The sequence below is a fragment of the Heterocephalus glaber genome, unplaced genomic scaffold, assembly GCF_053883595.1.
Source record: "Heterocephalus glaber isolate CG9 unplaced genomic scaffold, H.glaber_assembly_v1.0 deba00001504, whole genome shotgun sequence".
Taxonomy (NCBI): Eukaryota; Metazoa; Chordata; class Mammalia; order Rodentia; family Bathyergidae; genus Heterocephalus; species Heterocephalus glaber.
In genome coordinates this window covers 71,791,091-71,811,163 of record NW_028258324.1, presented here as the reverse complement: position 1 = coordinate 71,811,163, position 20,073 = coordinate 71,791,091, and the positions used below count along the sequence as shown (strand labels likewise).

Genomic DNA, 20,073 nt, shown 5'->3' with positions numbered 1-20,073 from the left:
AGCTTTGGAGATGGTCTCACTAAGTCACGAATCATCCAGGCTAGGCTTGAATTGCAATCCTCCTGCCTCAGCCTCTCAGAGGCCGGAACCACAAGTGTGCAGCACAGTGACATACGTAGTTCTGTCCTCCCACTGACTTCATGCAGTCATCAGTCTCCCACGAAGGATGGAAATGGAAAGGAAGGGTGCAGAATGATCTACGCTGTGCATCAATTGGTCCCACTGCTCATGCTGAACATGGAGGTCATTTCCACAAACACAGCAACAATGATCTCCATGGCTCTGATCTCCCCCTCAGGCATGATTGCTGGTCAAGGACTGAGACTGTTTTCCCCAGCTCTTTTGAGTTTTCTTTTACAGTAGGGTCTTGCTAAGTTGCTCAGGAGGGACTCAGATCTGTGATCCTCCTGTCTCAGCCTCCCTAAGTGCTGGGATCACAGGTGTGTGCCACCGCCACCGCTTGTTCTCAGGCTCTCAATGCCAACCTGCTTCCCAGCAATGCCACCACTGATGACTCCATCAGCACAGCTGGGCCCACCTCGCCACAGCCTCCCAGGGCTGCGTATTCTTACTAAAACCCTTGCAATTTGTAAGAGAAGAATGCTGCACTTTGGTGCCTTTGGTTATTACTTGTATCATTGCTATTTTGAGGTTTGAACACAAAAAGGGGGAGAAATATGGAGGAGCACTTGTAGAGGTGCCATACCACTGAGATACAACCTCAGCCCTTTGCACCTTTAGATACTCTCGTTAGGTTGCCCGAGTGGGACTTGAATCTGGGATTCTCCTGTCTCAGCCTCCCAAGTGCTAGGATCACAGGCGAAACTGCTGACTGATCTACCTGAACCTCACTATCCCACTACACCAAGGAAGAGCACTACAGGGCAGTGTCGGGTGTGCCCAGGACTGGGCTTTTCCCAGCTAGCCGCCCTGCTTCCTCAGGGTATACTCTTATCTCTCTTCTCCTCTCTCATTCGGCCCAAGCTCGATCTGCAGAGCCAGTTTCTCTCTCACGCTTCATTTACTTTTTCAAATAAACTCTGCTACTGCTAAAAAAAAAAAAGAAAGAAGAAAAGAAAAGAAGGGTGGGGATGTAGCACAGTGCAAGGCCCTGGGTTCAATCCCCCGTATTGCAAGGAAAAAACAAAACAAACAAAGAACAAATCGCCTTACACTGCCTCACAAGATTGTTTATTTGCAGTCCAGCATGGTGGCAGCCACCTTTGTAATTCCAGCACCCCAGAGGCACAGGCAGGAGGATCCCTGCAAGTCCAAGGACAGCCTGAACATCAATGTGAGTACCTGTCTTAAAAAAATCTCCCCAGTGGATCACGCAGCTATGGTCTGTGCTGGACAGTGGTTTACGCACTCTCTGTGCTTGGTCCTGCTGGCGTTTTGAGAGAGACGGACTTGCTGTATAGCCTAGGCTGGCCTTGAACTCACAGCAATCCTGCTGCCTCAGCCTCCCAAGTGCTGAGGTTACAGGCATGTGCCACCATGCCTGGTGCTTGGTCCTGCTTTTAAGGGGGCCAATAGATTGCTGTCAATGTCCTTCCTGCAGGAGCCTTAGGAGACTTCTGTGACCAGCTGACGCCCACCTTAGCATGACAACCACAGGATGGGGCACCAAGGGCCGCCCGAGGAAAAACCCCACTGGCCAGAAGAGCCTTGCCAAATTCTGAGGAAAAAAATGTAAAGTCCATTTCTGTAGGTGCAGGTGCACACCTGTAGTCCCACCTGCTCAGGACAATTAGGCAGGAGGATTCCAAGGTTGAGGCCACCCTGAGCAACTTACCAAGACTCCGTCTCTAAATACCACATAAAGGGCTGGGTGGAGCTCTGGTAGAGAGCTTGCTTGGCAGGTGTGAGGCACTGGGCCCCTCCCCCAGCCACACACAGGTATGTACATCAACAGAAGAAAACAGACAAAGGAGTTGTGCTGCAAATAAAAAACAATCCAGGCCCTAGGACAGCCCACTCATCAAAAAACAGTTAACTCATTGAAAAACAGGCACAGTGGCACAGAGCTGTAATCCCAGTACTCTGGGAGGCTAAGGCAGGAAATTTACAAGTTTGAGCCCAGCCTGAGCAAGCTAGTGAGATCCTGTATCAAAGTAAAAAATAAAAAAGGACTGGGTAGGTAGTACAAAGGCCCTGGGTTCAACCCCCAGTGCTGAGGGGGAAAACACAAAGAAGCACTAGTAGGGTACAATCTAAGATTGAAAGGGAGCATGTCACTAACACACCTGCCCCTATCTGCATCTGTCCTAAGGAGGTGAGGATGGAGCTATGCCTGCTATATAGAGACCCCAACACCAGTCTTGCAGAAAGTAAACAGAGCTTCATAAAAGATGTACCAGTACCAATTCACCTGATGAGTTCTGCCTACTTTATACATTTTAAATTCTCATAATAAAACATATTTTACAAGCCTGCGCTCACTCCCTTAACAAGATCCCTCCTCAGACTCAGCTCCCTCTGGAGTGAGCCCCATGTGCCGGCCCTGAGCTCCAGCTTCAGGGAGCCATGTGCTGTACCCCCTTTACAGCTGCCCCAAAGGCCCACTCACCAGCACAGCCTGCAGCTAGCAAAGCCACGCCTGTTCCTGGAAGGACACCTTCTTGGTGTGCAGCCAGCACTGCACCCTGCCCTTGCCCTCCTTGTGGGCCTACTGGGCATGCATGCTGACCAACCTCTGCTCAGAGGCAATACCTCAGCCCCAGGCAAACTGAAGCCAAGCTGCCAGCACACTGTGCCCCGGCCCGAAGGACCAAGGAGGCCCTGGGCTCCCATCAGGACATGTCTGAGTGCTGACTGGGTCTGCTCTGAGCCTGCATGTGCAGAATTCGCATGCACATGCGTGCGTGCGTGCGTGCGTGCGTGCGTGTGTGTGATGCTTTTCAGTCCACACAGCAGGCCTGTTAGTGACAGTGGGGTTCTGGGGTATGGGGGTGGAAGCTACAGGAGGAACCAGCACCGCCAGGAAACACCACTTGAGGCAGCTTCCCAGTGCTATCTATCTGTGGAAGGCCTGAAACAGGACATTCACACTACGAAAAGCCCTGCTGCCAGCCACGCACAGCCTGCATGGAAAGGTTGCAGAAGGTGACGGGGTGCTGATGACCATCCTCAGAGCTCCTGTGCACCCCGCATGCCACACGCAAACCAGCCTCTGTGTCGCACACTCCAGGGAGCCGATTTCCTAGGAATCCTTGCTCCCTGCTTCCCTGGGGGCAAAGAACCTAAAAGGGTCAGTGTCTTGGGGGCCCTCACAGGCTCACGGCCACAACCTCAGCTACGGTGGCCGGCCTTATTGCAGGGGCCACGATGAGGCCATCACCTGGCCAGGCTCCCATGTAGCCTGCAGGGTGTTGGGAGGCCAGGGCAACACAGCTGAGCTCTGGGAAAAGGGCCACCAGGTGAGATAACTAAGCCAGAGTGGGACAGGGTGTCACCCTGGAAAGGACAGGAAGAACACGGAACTGAACAAGCCCAAGGGAAATCCACATGGGATGTTCTCTCTTGCTGGGGCTGAGGAGAAGCAGCGAGAGGTGATGGCTCCCAACATGCCTCTCTGGTACAGCTCTGCAGAGCCCAGTGGGCTGGGCACTGTCTTGTGGACAAGGGGAAAGCACACTGGGTATTTTTTTTTTGGTACTGGGGATCAAACTCGGGTCCTTGCACTTGCGAGGCCAGCGGTGGAACCACTGAGCTAAATCCTGGCCTACACACAAGGTTTTAAGAGAGGGTCTTACTAAGTTTCCCAGGCTAGGCTAAAACTTGAGATTGTCCTGCCTCAGCCTCCCAGAATGCTGGCATTACAGATGTATGCCACCACATCCAGTTAATCAAGGGACTGAAAACAGAGGAATTGGGGAAAAAGAGTAGAAAGGGAAAAAAAGGTAGGGAGAGAAAGAAAGAAAAGGAGGAAGAGTGATCAATATAAAGGGAAAAGCAGAGATGGGGTAGGAGGAAAATCTAATTCTCTGACTTTATAATGGCAAGGACTCAAGGACGGGCTGGGGAAGAGGTGGACACTGGGAAGAGGGACTCACCAAGGAGCGCCACGACTGCAGGACAACAGGCCTGTGGCACTCAGGCTGGGTGTCTGCCCATGGGGTTAGAAGAGATCATGTGGGTGTCACTGGTGCGGTCTCGGGGCTCCAAGGGCACCAAGTCCATCACCGTTGAGCACCCAGGCCTCCCCTCTCTTGGCTGAACAGCTTCTTCGCGAAAGCCACAGCCTGGCCACCATGGTCCTGTCTGCAGGAGGTGGCCCTGTCCCTGGGGTCCCCACAGGAGGCTGTGCCTCAGATGCCGGTGTGTATACTTACATTCCCACCTCCAGGGACATGCTTAATATTGTCCTTGGAACCACACTTGGACTGAATATGGCTGTAGCTCACTTTTTTGGAGACTATCTGGACCTGGAATGTTAGAGAACAGAGAAAACAACACAAGGGGAGATGGCTGGTTAGAGGTGACACGGGGCAGGCAGGGAGTCCGCACGTGATTACAGTGACAGCGAGAACCCTCCGACCCCACCTGTGGTAGAGCAAGTGTGGGAAAGCACAGGAAAAGGATCTGGAAGGAGCAAGCAAGGGAACGAACACATGGACAAATAACATGACGACACAAGCAGGGGCGCAAGGTCCTCACTGTGCCTGGGGAGCTGGATTGTGGTGCACAAGGTCTGGACAATGGCCAGCCCCGGATGCCCACAGGCCCATCCACCACCTCACCCTGCCCACCCCCACAGGCCAGGCACAGGCTTGTCAGCTCTCTGCGAGGAGAGGACTGACCCTCAGTTTGGGGCTGGAGTGGATGCAGCCAGACTGTTTGGAGAAGCTGACGCGACAGGAAGAAGATGCTGTGCATAGGAAAATGCAAATGGATACAGACGCTGGGCAGCAGGGGAGCACAGGCCCCACGGCTGCCCCCATGCCTGGCCCATTTGTCTCAGGGCTCAAGAAAGAGAGCAACAGAGGTTTGGAACTAAATGTATTGTTTTCTTCTTGATTTTTGGGACAAGGTCTCACTATATGTAGTTCGGGCTGGCCTTGAACCTGCAGCGATCCTTATGCTTCTGCCTCCCAAGTGCTGGGATTACAGCTATGCCACCACACCCAACCCATATTATTTCTGTGGTCCTCGGGACTGACCCCAGGGCTCTGCATTGAGTTATGTTCCCAGCTCTTTTTATTTTGATTTCAGACAGTGCCTTGATAAGTTGCCAGGCTGGGCTCAGGTTTATGATCTATCCCCCTGCTTCCTAAGTAGTTGGGATAATGGCCTATGTTACCTGCCTAGACAGAACTAATTTTTTTTTTTGGTGCCGGGGATCAAACTCTGGACCTTGTGCTTGTGAGGCAGGCGGCGGAACCACTGAGCTAAATCCCCGGCCCCCAGAACTAATTTTTGATTCAAAGGTCCAACATCTCTTCCTTCTAGAACCCTCCAAATGTCTAGTCCTGCATCCTGTGAGTTTCATGTACAGAGAACAGCTGTAGGCAGGGCTACAAGGTGTGCGACCCTGAAAACAATCACTGTGTGTTGTTCACCAGTGGCTCCAGTAGTCCTGGCTCTCAGGGTCTGGAACAGAGTTCTTCCTGGGCCTTCTCGAGAACTGTCGCCAGCTTCTTTCTTCCCTTTGTGCTTCACAAATGATGCAGCCTCTGGACGGCAGAGCTCCCCACAGGATACAGAAATCCACCCTGAGAAACTCCAACCCACATCCCTTGTTGCATGCCTTGCCACTTCCTGCCTTCTTCCCACCTTCAGCGACGAGGAACGAGCCCTATCTGAACCTGCAGGCCTCTCCAAGTGACCAGAAGCTATCGTGTAAATTCCGCTGGCTGAGACTTCTCCCCCTGAGCCCTAAGGTTGGGCTGTGCCTGGGGTGCAGAGGCCTAGGGTTTCTTTCACTCGCCTCCGCTGAATTCCCTGTACTGGGGGGGATTTTGATTTCTACCGAGATGAGGATACAAGCTTGCAGTTAAAGGTGATGTGGGCAGCAGGATAAACAAAGTTATTGCTAGGCAGCAGTTTTATGAGAGGCATCAGGGTTCCAAGATCTGCCACATCTTATCAGGAATAACTCTGGGTGTGCCACATGTCTGCATGTGTAACAGCTGGATTTCAGAGCAGCATCAGTGAAGGAAGTGACGAGTTCTTGGATCCTATCTATCCATCCATCTGTCTATGAATGACTGAACCCAGGCCCTCTGAACTGAGCTGCATCCCCACCCTCTTTTTATATTTTGGGACAGGGTCTCACTAAGTTGCTAAGCTGCTCAGGCTAGGCTTGAACTTGCTATGATCCTCCTGCCTCAGCCTCTCAAGTGCTGGGATCACAGGTGTACACCATCCCACCAGGTTTCAAAATACAAACTTTAAAAAAAGGGCTGAGGGGCTAGGGATTTAGCTCAGTGGTTTTGATGCCTGCTGTGCAAGGACCTGAGTTTGATCCCCTGTACCCCTCCCCCCGCCAAAAAAAGGGCTGAGGATGTGTCTTATTGATAGACTGCCCCCAGGTTTGATCCCGAGTACCCCTCCACTCCCAAATAAAGAAGAGCTAATGAGTTCCCAACTCTGCACTTTCAGGGTTTATATAGAACTTTTCTGATGGGTGAGTCATCAGAGGCGGGAACATGGGGAAGAAGTGAAGCTAGTTAAAGACAGTACAAAAGTACAATAGAAGGGAAAGTGACTCAGGCTGGAAGAAAAATGTTACCATCTTTTTACCTCCCAGAGGTGAATCTAAATAAAACTCACTTTCCCAGCAGGTGATTTCTGTGCACTCGCAATGGGACCAGCTGTTTTAGTGACTGCATTAGGTTCAGGCTTTCGAGCTGTGACAGCCGCCTCTGTTTTTTTCTCTACTTTGGCCTGGATGGAGATAAAGGGAGGGCAAATTTCAAACCAAGAGGATGAAAGAGCCCAAATGCAAGAATGGAAGATGGCCGTAGAGATCGCAAATCCAGGCTAGGCCACCGGGCAGAAGCAGGTTCCCCTGGCCTGTAGAAAAAGCACCCCTTTCCCAGGACAGACCAACTCAGAGATCCCCGACCATAGGAGTGTGGGGAGAAGAGGCTCAGGCCGAAGTCCTGAGCCAGAAGCAGCAGCTGGGACATCATTCACAGCAACGTCAGAAGCGAGGTCAAGAAGAACACATTCGCGTGCACCAGTGTCCCCCATTCTAACATGCCGCTCTGCCTCAGATTAGCTGCCATGGCCACAGGGAGCCCTAACAGGTGGCAGGAGTGTCACACTTTTTTTTTTGGTACCGGGGATAGAATTCACGACCTTGCGCTTGAGAGGCAGGCGGCGCCACTGAGCTAAATCCCTGGCCCAGCAGCGTCACCTCTTCAAGTGCACTGAAACAGAAAAGAATTCAACCACCAGACCAAGTTACTCAAGACCTCCTTAACTCTGACATCACAAAAGAGTAAGAAGAATAAAGATGAGGGGAGCAGCAGGGCCAACAGCAACACAGGTCAGCCTTGCAGAGAGCGCCTCCAAGGCCATCGCTGTGGAGCTGAGCAGTGCTCCAGCCTCTGCCTTGCCTGACACTCAATGAGCATGCTAAGAACCCAGCATACTTCAAGTCTCAGGCCTCTACACAAAGACGTCAACCTAAACCCCAGGTACAGGACAGGAGTCCCCCAAGAAAGGAAGAGCAAGCCCAGCTTGGCCCTTCCCAGCCACCAGAGAGCCACCTGAGGTCTCCAAAGCCACACTCTGCAGCTGGCAGCCCCTATGAGTGGCAGATGCAGCAGGAAAGAAGTACCAAGGATGGGAGCCCCTGACTCACCCGGCCTCCTCCGGGCTGGTGCTTGATATTCTCCGTGGAGCCCACTTTGGAGCGGACATTCTTCAGATCGGGGGCAGGGGCTGCAGTGGCTGGGCGGCTCAGCTTAGGGGCAGAGGAGCTGGGCTTGGTGGTGGTGGGCTTCTTGTCCATGGAAGGAGACATGGTGGGCCGGGAAAGTGGAGTGGGCTTGACTCGAGTCAGGGCCGCTGCGGCCGTGGGGGCTGCCCCTGCATGAGTGGTGGTTTTCTTCACAGAGCTGGTGGGGATGCTCTTGGAGCGACTCAGGTCAGCTGCAAGGCAGGAGGGAGAGGTAGCAAGGATTGAGAGCAAGAGAGGAAAAGGGAGCCTGAAAGCATAGAAGTGGGCTTCGAGTGAGGCGTCTACAGCGGGGTGGGCATTACCTGGTGCAGACTTCGCCACTGTCTTCTTAGCATCTGCAGGTTTGCCCTCAGTCTTAATAGCTGCACAAACATATTAATACCACATTTAACAAATGGACCAAAGGACTAAGACTTGATGAATATATTCATTATGTATCACAAACATGGACTAATAAAAAATGTAACATAAAAATAGGAGAGAGCATTAAAAACCTGAAGGGCACATCTGATGCTAAGACTCATCATTCATTCATATTACTGGATGTCCAGTCTGAGCTGGACTGTGTGAGCCTTGGGAAGACACCACAAAGCTCTGAGGTCACTCACAAGGCCGGGAGCTGTGCCTCCTTATCCCCTGCAGTCCCAACAATGATTTCCACATGGCCTTAGAAGCAGGTGATCAACACATACTTGGGAAAGTGAATTTCCTATTTTCTTCTCTTCTCTCTTTTCTTCTTGCAGTGCTAGGGATTGAACTCAAGGCCTCACATATGCCAGGCAAGAGCTCTACCACTGAGCCCTGAATTGCCTTTTTTCCCAATTTTTCAGACAGGTTCTTCCTTTGTATTTCAGGCTGGCCTTGAACTCACTATGTACTGAACTGCCTTTTTTGTCATTTTGTGGTACTGGGGATTGAACCCAAGGCCTTCATACTGAGCTACTTCCACAGCCTTTCTTTTAATTTTTAGGCAAGGTCTTGCTATGTAGTTTAGGCTGGCCTCAAACTTGTGGCAATCCTCCTGCCTTAGCCTCTCGAGTGCTGGGATTACAGTGTGCACCACCACGCTCAGCATATTTTTTGTTTTGAGACAGGGTCCAAATTGCTAAGTTGCCCAGGCTGGGTTTGAACTTTCAATGCTTCTGCCTCAGCTTTCCAGAGGACTAGGATTCCAGGTGTGCACCACCAGCCTGGGTCCATTTCTTTCTTTTTTTTTTTCTTTTTTCTTTTTTTTTTTTGGTACTGGGGATCAAACTTGGGTCCTTGCACTTTCAAGACAGGTGACAGAACCACTGAGCTAAATCCCCAGCCTATTTCTTAACATCATTTAAACTCATGGTCACAATGTACTGGGAACTGTAGAGTTGCTAGGACAGGAACAATAAATTCTACCTGGGATTACACAAGATTCCTCTTTACTCTCAATGTTTCTGAATATGCACGGCTGCTAAACTCACATGGAGATCAAGGCTTGGTAAATACCCAGGACACCCTGCTCTCCTCCCCACGGGCCCCTACAGGAAGGAGGGACAGGTAATACTCACCAGCAGGCCTCTTGGACAGCAGCGCTGGGGGGCTTCTACTGCTTGGCCCCAAGGAAGCAGGAGCGGCAGCTGATTCGACCTTTGGAGCAGCAGAGGTGGTCTTGGGTCCAGGTCTGAGGGTCGGGGCTGAGGCGGGCTTGGACGGTAAGGCCTGCTTCTCAGAAACCTTCGCCTCTGCAATGTGCTAGACACGGGAATGTGGGAGGGGTAAGAGTGGCAGGTGAGCAACAGCCCTAAGACACGCCACAGAAGGTTTTATGTGAACTTGTCCCCAAGACTGGGGCCCTCAGGGTATGGCAGCTACTGATAGTGATAGTGCACACAGCTCTCAAACCCAATCCTCCAGACAAATCAAGAAACTAGCCTTGGAGGGGCCCGTGTGATCTGAGGTGAGGAAACAGGGAATCAGACTAGCTTGATGATGTGCAAACAAACAGGCCTGAAAGGTGCACCACACTGCCACAACTGCCTTGGAAGCTACTGCAGGCATATGGCCAGACAAGACTAAATCCACACATCAGCAGATCAAAAACTAACAGTGATGCTCAGCCACTGCCACCTTTGTTGCCACTGACATGCACCAGCAGGCATGTAACAGGGCAGGGCTGCTGTAGGTGGCAGGGCCGCCTGCCACATCCAGTCAGAAGCCTGAGCTGCAGCCCTAGTCTGGCCTGACTTGCAGTCCGGTCTTGGAGAGAGAACTGAGCCCCTCTGCGCTTAATTTCCTCATGTGGATACAGGAGATCAAATAGAGCAGCACTAAGACCACCTTAATGGTACATAACCTTAGGGTTAGGAAGGGAAAGCACTGATCTGGCCTAGTGGCTATGGCGATAGGGAGCAAAGACACTATTCTGATAAACAAACACCATGTCACTTGAAACAGGAAGCCAAAGTACAGACACAGTGACCTAGCATTTTTTCTAAGAGAAATGCCACCCAGAGGGCAGGGCACTGGTGGAGACAAGCAGGACACTTAAATGGAGTCTGCTAGGGAGGTGCTTAGAAATTACAGGGTATGCCAGGTGTGGTGGCGCACACCTGTGATCCCAGCTCTCAGGAGGCTGAGGCAGGAGGATCGCCATGAGTTTAAGGCAAGCCTGGGCTATACATAGTGAGTTCAAGGACAGCCTGAACTACACAGCAGGACCCTGTCCAAAAAAAAAAGTAAAAAAAAAAAAAAAAGTAAATAAATAAATAAACAAACAATGGGCTGGCATCTAATCAAATCAAGCCTAACTGCCAATATAGGGTAATGCCCATTTCCACAAATGGAGGCCTGAGTATGGGGCAAAGAACCTTGAGATTGGAATCAAGAATTGGCTCTGCTACCAGTTCTGATGGTAATGAATCATAGAACTTTATATAGAAGGGTTCCTTTGCAGGTCACTTGAAAATCTGAAGACAAAGCCAAATGCTCTATAGGATGTTCTTCAATTATCCAATATGATTATAATTCAGACAAACCTAATGTAGCCTTAGTATTTCACTAGTAAGAGTAACAATGATAAGCTGGGTGTGGTGGTGCACGCCTGTAATCCCAGCACTTGGGAGGCTTCGGCAGGAGGACTGGCAGGAGGATCGCTGAGAGTTAGAGGCCAGCCTGGGTTACAAAGTGAGACTCCGCCTCAAAAGAAATAAACGGGGCTGGGGATGTAGCTCAGTGGTTCTACCGCCTGCCTCACAAGTTCACAAGCACAAGGTCCTGAGTTCAATCCCCGGTACCAAAAAAAAAAAGAGTAATAATGATATAAGTTAGTAAAAGTTACTTGAGGAGGCTGAAGCAGGTTGCCTGCAGTGAGTTTGCAGCTAGCCTGGGCTACAGAGCCAGTTCAAGGCCATCTTGAACTACATAGTAAGACCCTATCTATCTCAAAGCAAAAACAAAATAAAACAAAACAGTTACCTGAGATGGAAATCTCTAAAGGATATGAAATCCTTCAGAGACACCAGGCTCTTGATCTCAGCAAGCTGACTCAAGTCATTTTGCTATTTCTTTTTTTTTTTGGTACCGGGGATCGAACTTCAGTCCTTGCGCTTTCCCAGCAGGCGGAGAAACCACTGAGCTAAATCCCTGGCCCTTGCTATTTCTCAGTTTATATTTTCTCCCCTGCCAGAGATCTACTTATTTTTCAGAACAGATTTTTCTCCCTTTGTTTTCTTTTATAAATCTTTCTACTAATAGGTAAAAATGATTTTATTAGCCTTCTGTTGCTATCAATTTCTCAAAAAGGTTTCTACCTGTGTCTTAGGTAAAAAGCAAGCCCAGCTACAGCTTGAAATGCTAAAAAGCTATACTAAAAAAGGTTGTGGGCTCCCACAAGCTCCAAACACTGGCTCTGCCACTTATTCAGACTTTAGGAAAGTGACTTAACTGAGCTTAATGTTCCTCAATATAACATGAAGACATTATTAGCTATATCATCAATGGCTGAGAGAGAATTAAAGGAGTTAATATATATAAAAACTCTGGGAGCATTTGCTTCATTACCGAAACCTCAATGGACACCTCTCCTCCTCCTTGTCCTCAGGAACCAAATGCTGAATAAGCCTCAGGGGGACCTGTCACCATGGCTCAGTCACCTGTCCTCTGTTCTCTCATTCAAATAAATTGTTTCTAAAGATATAGAGAAGCAGCCAAGTTGGTAAATGAGGATCAGAGAGAAAGCATTACAAGATTTTATCATTCCTACTCTATGAAACCATCTCTCACTTTCTTGGCTGGGGTTTCAACCTAGACGACAATTCCTAGGTTCTGCCAGTTTTCTTTACCAGATTAAATCAGCCCATGGCATGTTCATATGGGAGGCTTTGCCCACCACAAATGTGGAGCACTGGTAGACCAACGTACAGGCCCTTCTCCAACAAAACAAGAGGGTAAGGAGGCAGCTCAGCTTCCACTGACTCTCTGCTCCTCAAAAACTCTGTAAAGCTAATGTGGCTCTCAGTGTGATCGTTTTCTGGGTGATAAAGAAAGTGAGGGTGACCTGGGAAGGTGCAGAGCTTAGGAACAGCCTGGGGAGAAGTGGCCTAACAGCAAAAGCAAAGTAATCGGTCATGTGCTGCTGGAACATGCTGAGACCAGCTGGAAGACTGGGATAGCACTAATGTAATGCAGAAAATTCCCCTCTGTGGGATTAGACATTGGCAAATAATTAAATTAGATGTGGGAATTATACCTACAAAGAGTATCTGATTAGTATGTGGAGCTGGGGAACCTGGTTCATGGGTACATAAATAGGCAGAGTAAGAAATAGCTCTGAAAAAGGGAAGAGGTACCAAAGTAGAAGAATATTGCTTCTAAATGAGGCAGGGAACAGTAGAAAGAACAGAAGGGTTTCAAAGGGCCAGCGCTGTATCCATGGACCCCCAAACTGATTCTACAAGCACCCTATCCCTTCCTCAACTCTACCAGTCTGAGTCCACCGACGTGCAGAGGAGAAACTGCTCCCTGGCATGGGACTTGGAGACGACTTACCTTTGGCTTTGCATCTCTCGAAGATAAGGTGGAAGTCCTGGCAGTGGCAGCAGCAGAGCGTTTGGGTGGGGCAGCTGGTACTAAGCCTGAAGCAAGACTCATGGGTTTTTTATTCGCCCCACCGGAGGTGGCGGGGGCTGGCTGCTTAGGGACAGGAGTGAGCTGTGTTTTGGCTTTCGATGTTGCAGTCTTTGCTGGTTGAATGGTGGCCAAAGGCTTTAGGTTGATTGTTGTTTTTTAATATTTTATATTTTTATTTTTTAAAGACCAACATCAAAGACATAGACAAGAATAAAAACAAATTAAAAAAGTATAAATTGCACAGTTCAAAGTAAAATTATAAATAATGAGGATGATGCAACTGAAAATTAGCATTTTCTTTCTTCTGAGCTCAGAAAACAGGGAAACAATACCAGGATAGAAAGAAAGAAAGTGAAGAGATTTTTTTTTTTTCTTTTTGGTGCTGGGGATTGAATCTAGGGCTTCACGCATGCTAAGCATGCACTCTACCACTGAGACACACCACCAGCCCTGTGGAAATTCTTTAACGACAATACCACAAATCCCAACAGTTTGGCATCTGAATATTTAACATCAGTAATAGCTTTATATTATTAGTTAGCTTTTGGTAGCTATAATAATTGTATAAAGAAAATTATCAGCAAATGATTAAACCATTATTACCTGTATTTTTTTGTTGTTGGGTTTTTTTGGGTTTTTTTGAGATAGAGTCTTGCTATGTTGCCAAGGCTGGCCTTGAATCCACAATCTTCCTGCTAGCTGGGATTACAGGCACATGCTATGGTGCCCAGATTGTTATTCACTTATTTGTAATACTGGGCAATGAACCCAAGGCTACTCCAGCCCTTTTTATTTTTTATTTTTTTGAGATGGGGATTGCAGTGAGTTCAAGACCGGTCTGGGCTACACAATGAGTTCAAGGCCAGGAAGAACTACATATCAAGACCCTGTCCACTCTACCCCCTAAGATATTTTCTAAGCACATTCACACTTGAGGAAAGACTCATACTGGCTCAGAAAAAAGAAAACACATTCATGATTCAAGCAATAGTAGCAGAAGGCACTGTTTTTTAAAATTACAGCAGTAGAAAATAACCACCATTCTGCCACCTACCTTGGCTTTCTTCTCCGGGCTTGGTGGGAGCTCCTTGTTTGGTGGGGTAGAGATGTCATTTCCGGTCACACTCACCGCCGCCTTTCCTTCTTCTGGCCTGGCTATTCCTAAGAAGGGCCGTAACTGGGAATTACTCCAGGCAAATATTTTTTACATCCATTTTGAAAAAGCTAGGCATAGCAGACAGAGCAGTAACTCGGACTTCATTCTGAAAACAATTCCACAGGTTTGTGCTGCTGCAATGTGGACAAGACTCCCAAGCTCTCACTGTGACAGAAGACCATTTTAAGATTCCACAGTTTCAGGGAGCTTGTCCCCATGGAGAAGAAATCTATAAGGGTTTTGTACAAATGATCAGAGGAGGGAAACGGCACCTAAAAGTTTGGTTTCCCTTCCCTAGAGACCAGCAAAGAGTTGCTGTCACCCAACCAGTCCACACAGGGGACAAAAACCTCTTCAACCGGAATCTATCTCTTGGAATAAAGGTTGGGGAGAGATGGGGTAAAAGCCAGAATATCATCCAGTGTCCTCCCTTTCCTTCCTTTCCCTGTAAAGAACCACTGTATGGAGGATGTGAGATTAACCTGCTCCAGTTCTAGCAATGACCCAGATTTGCAACAAGGCAGAGGAGACCTTGGAACTAGACCCAGTGCTAGAAACAGTCAACTGCCTCAGGTAGCACCGCCGCCTCCTGGTGGAGGGGCTACTGCAGATTTCAGCAGGGCTGCACCTGAGAGCACTAAAGCACCACAGCATTTAGAACCCTGTGATAGGGAAGGTACAAGAGGTACAACATTCTGAGCCACAACAGCTAAGTGTAACTAAGAAAGAAAAACAAAGGCAAAGGCAAATGACAAGCAGAAAAAAATTTTGAGCCTCATATCAAAGACAATGAGCTTATAACATATATTATTCCTACAAATCAGTGACTCACAGGAAAAAAATGATCTAAAGAATATGCACACATTAAAAAAAAAGAATATGGGCTGGGGATTTAGCTCAGTGGTTTCACCACCTGCTGCGCAAGTGCAAAGACCTGACTTCTATCCCCGGTACCAAAAAAACGCAAAAAAAAAAAAAGAATATGCACACAGTTTATAGGAAATAAATGTCTTCTGAAAATATAAAAAAGATGTCTAATTTTAGTTATCAGAGAAAAGAAAATTAAAATTATGTTGAAACACTTTTTTTTTTGGTATAGAAACATCTTTTATTTGGATAACATGTCTCAAAACAGGTCAGTTAGTAAAAGAGATTTTAGAGAATATAGCCTATGCACAGACTTCTCTCCCCAAAAATGACCCCGGGGTGGACATTTCCTCTCCCTAGGCTCTTTGGGTATAAAAATGTTCTGGCAGGGCTGTGTTTGTAACCTGGGCATGGGACACCATGTCCACCCCCCTATGCCTAGGGTTCAGCAGCAGTAGGCAGCTGCAGGTCTTCACTCAGACCAGCCCAGACAAGATGTTTGCCCTATCTCAAATATGGAACCAAAACAAAGAGCAAGGAGCTTCCCTCCACTAGCCAGGTGTGATGGCACATGCCCATGCCAGCAATCCTAGCACTCTGGTACCCTGTCACAAAACAAAAGAAACATTTAAAAGAGAGAACGAAGCTTAGTATAAAACCCTTGGGTTCAAACTCCAGTACCTTAAAAAAAGAAAAGGAAAAGAAAAAAGCTCTTTTTAACCCAATATATTATCAAATGTCCTAAAATTTAAAAATAAGTTATTGGTGAGAAGGTGAGGTGAGGAAAAACACCATTGGTAATACTGGTAAACTGGCACCGGCCTCCGGCAGGGTGGTCTGATCTGACAGTGGCTCTGAAAATTGCATTGCAGAAAATTTCACTCGAGAAATACAACTTTGGGGGGGCCGGTTTACCAGGGATCAAACTCAGGACCTTGTGCTTTCCTGAACACAAATCCCCAGCCCTCAGAAATCCAACTTCTAAACCAGATGTGGTGGTACACACCTATAATCCCAGCACTTGGGAGGCTGAGGCAGGAGGATCACTGAGAATTCAAGGCCAGCCTGGACTAAGTAGTGAATTCAAGAACAGCCTGAACTACATAGTGAGACACTGCCTCAAAAAAAAAAAAAGAAAAGAAAAAAACAGAAATTCAACTTCTAAAGTTCATTTTAGAGATATATTTCACACAATAGCAAATATGGAAGATTTTACACTAGGCAATTATCTTGAAAAACAAAGCACTGAAACAACCTTTCAAAGTTTCTTAACAGGAAACAGAAATATCAGTGCGTGAAGGCAAATGCCTGCAATTCCAGTTATTTGGGAGCCTGAGGCAGGGAGACTCCAAGTTTGAAGCCAGGATGGGCAACTTAGTAGGATTCTGACTCAGAATAAAATAAACAAGGCTGGGCTTGAGTTCCATCCCCAGCACTGTAAACCAAGAACGCAGATATATCAGTATAATGTCTCTTCTGAAAAAATAAAGTATAAAAAGATTCTTTTATTACTGATATAGAATTATCCTTATCAACTGAAAAGTAACTAAAAAGGGCACAAATAACAGAATGTATAAACAGGAGACCATCTGTCTAAAAAGGGACTGGGAAAAATATACTACTGTAAATACCATTGTATATACAAAATGGTAACCTAATTTCTTTTTAGGTGAGGGGAAGGATGGGATACAAAATTGAAGAAGTCAGGAGGCTTAAAACTTTTTGTTTAGGGCCCGGGATTAGCTCAGTGGTGCCAGCCACCACCTGCCTCTCAAGCTCAAGGTCCTGAGCTCAATTCCTGGTACCAAAAAAAAAAAACCTTTTTGTTTAGAGAAATGTAAGAGATTCTCAAGAAGTTGCAAAGACAGCAGAGAGAGGGCCTGTGTACCCATCATCCCATCTCCCCCACTGCCGACCCCCTGCAGAACCTGAGCAAACTATCAAAATCGGCAAAACTGGCACAATCTTTAGAAGTTATTCAGATTTCTCCAGTCTTAAATGCATTCATTTGTGCGTGCTTCTATTCAATATTATGTGTCATTTCATGTTACCTCTACCAACAAGGAATGATTCTTCCATCCCCAGAGTGCTCAGTCGTGTTACCCATCCCTTCCTAATCCCTCAGTCTCCGGCAGCCACTTTGCTCTCATCTCTGAAATAACTTAAGGCCTATGTTGAGTTGAGTGGTAAGAAAGACACCCTCGCCCTACCCTCAGCCCTCGGAGGGATGCACTGAGTCTTTCGTCTCCAAGTGTGATGTGAAGTGTGCAGTCGGGTTGTCTGGAAGAGCTGAGTCTCACTGTGCTGCCCAGACTGGCTCCGAATCCCGGACTCAGATGTGGCCCCCTCAGCCCTGAACCACCAAGCCTGCTGCTGGAGGTTTCCTGAGGGTGCTAAGGAAGTTGTTGCTCTATTTCTCCTTTGATGAGAGCTTTCTCATGAATGGGTGTTGCATTCTGTTGAATGCTTTTTCCATGTTTATAATTTTCCTTTTTTACACTGCAAATATGGTGGGTTATTCTTGTTATTTTGATTACTGAATCAATCTTGTATATTTGAAATAAGTCTCACTTGGCTGTTATATATAATTTTTTCATATACTGCTTGGTGTGATTTGGTAACATTTTTTGTTAGAATTCCTCCATCTTAGTTTATAATGGCTATTAGTCTTAAATTTTCTATTTTTTTAAATATTGCTTTGTCTGGTTCTGGTCCAAAGATACTGACCTCATAAGAGTTAGGAAGTGTTCCTCCTTTAATATTTTATGAAAGAACATATGTAAAACTGGTATTAACTATTCTTTAAGTGTATAGTAAATTCTCCAGCAAAACAATCTGGATGAAGGATTTCTTTTTCAGGATCTTCCTTTTCTTTCCTTTCTTTTCTCCCTCTCTCCTTTTTCTTTCTTACTGTGGTGTGGGGGATTGAACATAGGGCCTCATACTAAGTAAATGCTTTATCACTATACCCTCAGCCTCCTTTTTATTTTTGAGACAGAGCTATGTTCAGCCTGGCTAAAACACAATTCTCAGTCAGACATGGTGGGACACATCTATAATCCCAACACTCAAGAGGCTGAGGCAGGAGAACTGCTGTGAGTTCAAGGCCAGCCTGAACTACATGGCCAGACTCTGTTTAAAAAAACCAAAATACAGGCCGGGGATTTAGCTCAGTGGTTCTACCGCCTGCCCTGCAAACACAAGGACCTGAGTTCAATCCCTGGTACCAAAAAAAAAAAAAAAGAAACAAAAAACCAAACTACATCTGATGTGAGAAACCATAAATGGAAATTAGGGCTAAAATGTGTGGGTTTTTTTTTTTTGGTACCGGGGATCGAACTCAGGACCTTGCGCTTGCGAGGCAGGCGCCAGAACCACTGAGCTAAATTCCCGGCCCTAAGGCTAAAATGTATAATAGACACTGAAAAATGGGAAGAAAATGTTCAAATAAGAAGGGCAACAAGAGAGGGGCTGGGGATTTAGCTCAATGGTACCACCGCCTGCCTAGCAAGCACAAGGTCCCGAGTTCGATCCCCAGTACCAAAAAAAAGGGGGGGGGGGGACAAGAAAAAAAAGTAAATAGAAAAAAATGGAAAAGCTTTTGTATATAAGGAAGGGAAGAGGGGTGGAAGGACGGGAGGATGGAAAAAAAGCAGTAAGAGATATCATATCATGTACAGGTACAAATTCTCTATGACGAATGTTATCATTTTTTGTATCTAAAATGTATTAATAAATGTTGTGCTTTAAATTTAAAAAAAACCCAAAACACAATTCTCCTGCCTCAGCCTCCCAAGTGCTGGGATTACAAGCATGCATTACTATAAGCAGACAGAATTACTATGTCGTTTTATTTATCTTTTGTGGGGGATCAAACCCAGATGCTCAGCAAGAGCTCTCCTCTGAGCTACACCCCCCGGCCCTTCTTATTTTTTGAGACAGGGTCTTATTAAAGTTGCTCAGGATGGGCTTAAACTTGTGATCTTCATGCCTCAGCCTCTCAAGTAACTGGATTTGGAGTCATGCACTACCGAGTCTGGCTCAACTTTTTTTTTTTTTTTTTTTTTTTTTTGAGACAGTGTCTTGCTATGTAGTTCAGGCTGGCCTTGAAATCACTATGTAGCCCAGGCTGGCTTTGAACTTGCAGCAATCCTCCTGTCTCAGCTTCTCCTGTGCTGGGATTACACGTCTGCACCACCATACCCAGCTAATAATGCTGAGTACACTGTTTTGGATGCTTTTTATAGTGGTTGCTCTAGGGATTACCCGCAATATACACATAGCCTACTGGTACCAAGGTTTCACTGCTCAGAGTAAACTACTGAAACCTCACTTCCGATTAGGAGCCTAACCTCTCCATTTTAAAAATAAAATATCAGGCCGGGGATTTAGCTCAGTGGTTTCGCTGCCTGCTGCGCAAGCAAAAGGACACGAGTTCGATCCCTGGTACCCACTCCTGAGAAAGGTCTATTATAGTCCTTCCTATTTCCTACCCATTCCTTTGCTATTCTTTCACTTGTGAAATTCCCAGCTTCCTCCTGTTAGCTTATCTTTCTGGAGAGCATCCTTCAGCCATTCTCTAGGGCATGTCTACTAGCAACAATACTCTCCTTTTCTTTATCTAAGAATCTTTATTTTCCTTTCATTTCCAGATAGCTTTACCAGACACAGAAGTTGACATTTCTTTTAGCACTTGAAAAGCACTGTGCCACTTCCTCTGGTGTTTTAAGGACTTTAATCTGTGTCCTTTACAAAAATCATTGTTAAATAAAGTTTGTGAGATATCTCGGCATGGATTTATTTGTATTTACCTACTGCAATGTGTTCAATCTCTTGAACCTATATGTTAATATCTTTTGCCAATTTTCAGGAGTTTTTAGTTATTATTTCATTCTTTTTTTTCTTTTCTTTTTTTGAGACAGGATCTTGCCAAGCAGTCCAGCCTGGCCTTGAACTCACTATGTAACCCAGGATGGCTTCAAACTCATAGTGATCCTCCTGGCTCAGCCTCCCAAGTGCTGGAATTGCAGGCATG

At 46.9% G+C, this 20,073-nt stretch overlaps 1 protein-coding gene across 50 annotated transcripts in view; it reads right to left on the bottom strand.

Moving 5' to 3' along the window:
* Map4 (microtubule associated protein 4) overlaps positions 1–20,073 on the bottom strand; it is a 165,839-nt gene that overhangs the window by 4,633 nt on the left and 141,133 nt on the right. For 21 of the 50 annotated variants that reach the window (XM_004834954.4, XM_004834955.4, XM_004834951.4 and 18 more), the window contains 7 exons: positions 14,070–14,176; positions 12,935–13,150; positions 9,457–9,640; positions 8,215–8,274; positions 7,814–8,103; positions 6,775–6,888; positions 4,335–4,427 (listed from right to left, as the gene is read on the bottom strand). In XM_004834954.4, coding sequence (XP_004835011.2) covers positions 4,335–4,427; positions 6,775–6,888; positions 7,814–8,103; positions 8,215–8,274; positions 9,457–9,640; positions 12,935–13,150; positions 14,070–14,176 — 1,064 coding nt within the window. The remainder of the gene's footprint in view (positions 1–4,334; positions 4,428–6,774; positions 6,889–7,813; positions 8,104–8,214; positions 8,275–9,456; positions 9,641–12,934; positions 13,151–14,069; positions 14,177–20,073) is intronic. The other 29 variants (XM_087187046.1, XM_004834959.4, XM_087187049.1 and 26 more) reach the window with 4 other exon arrangements.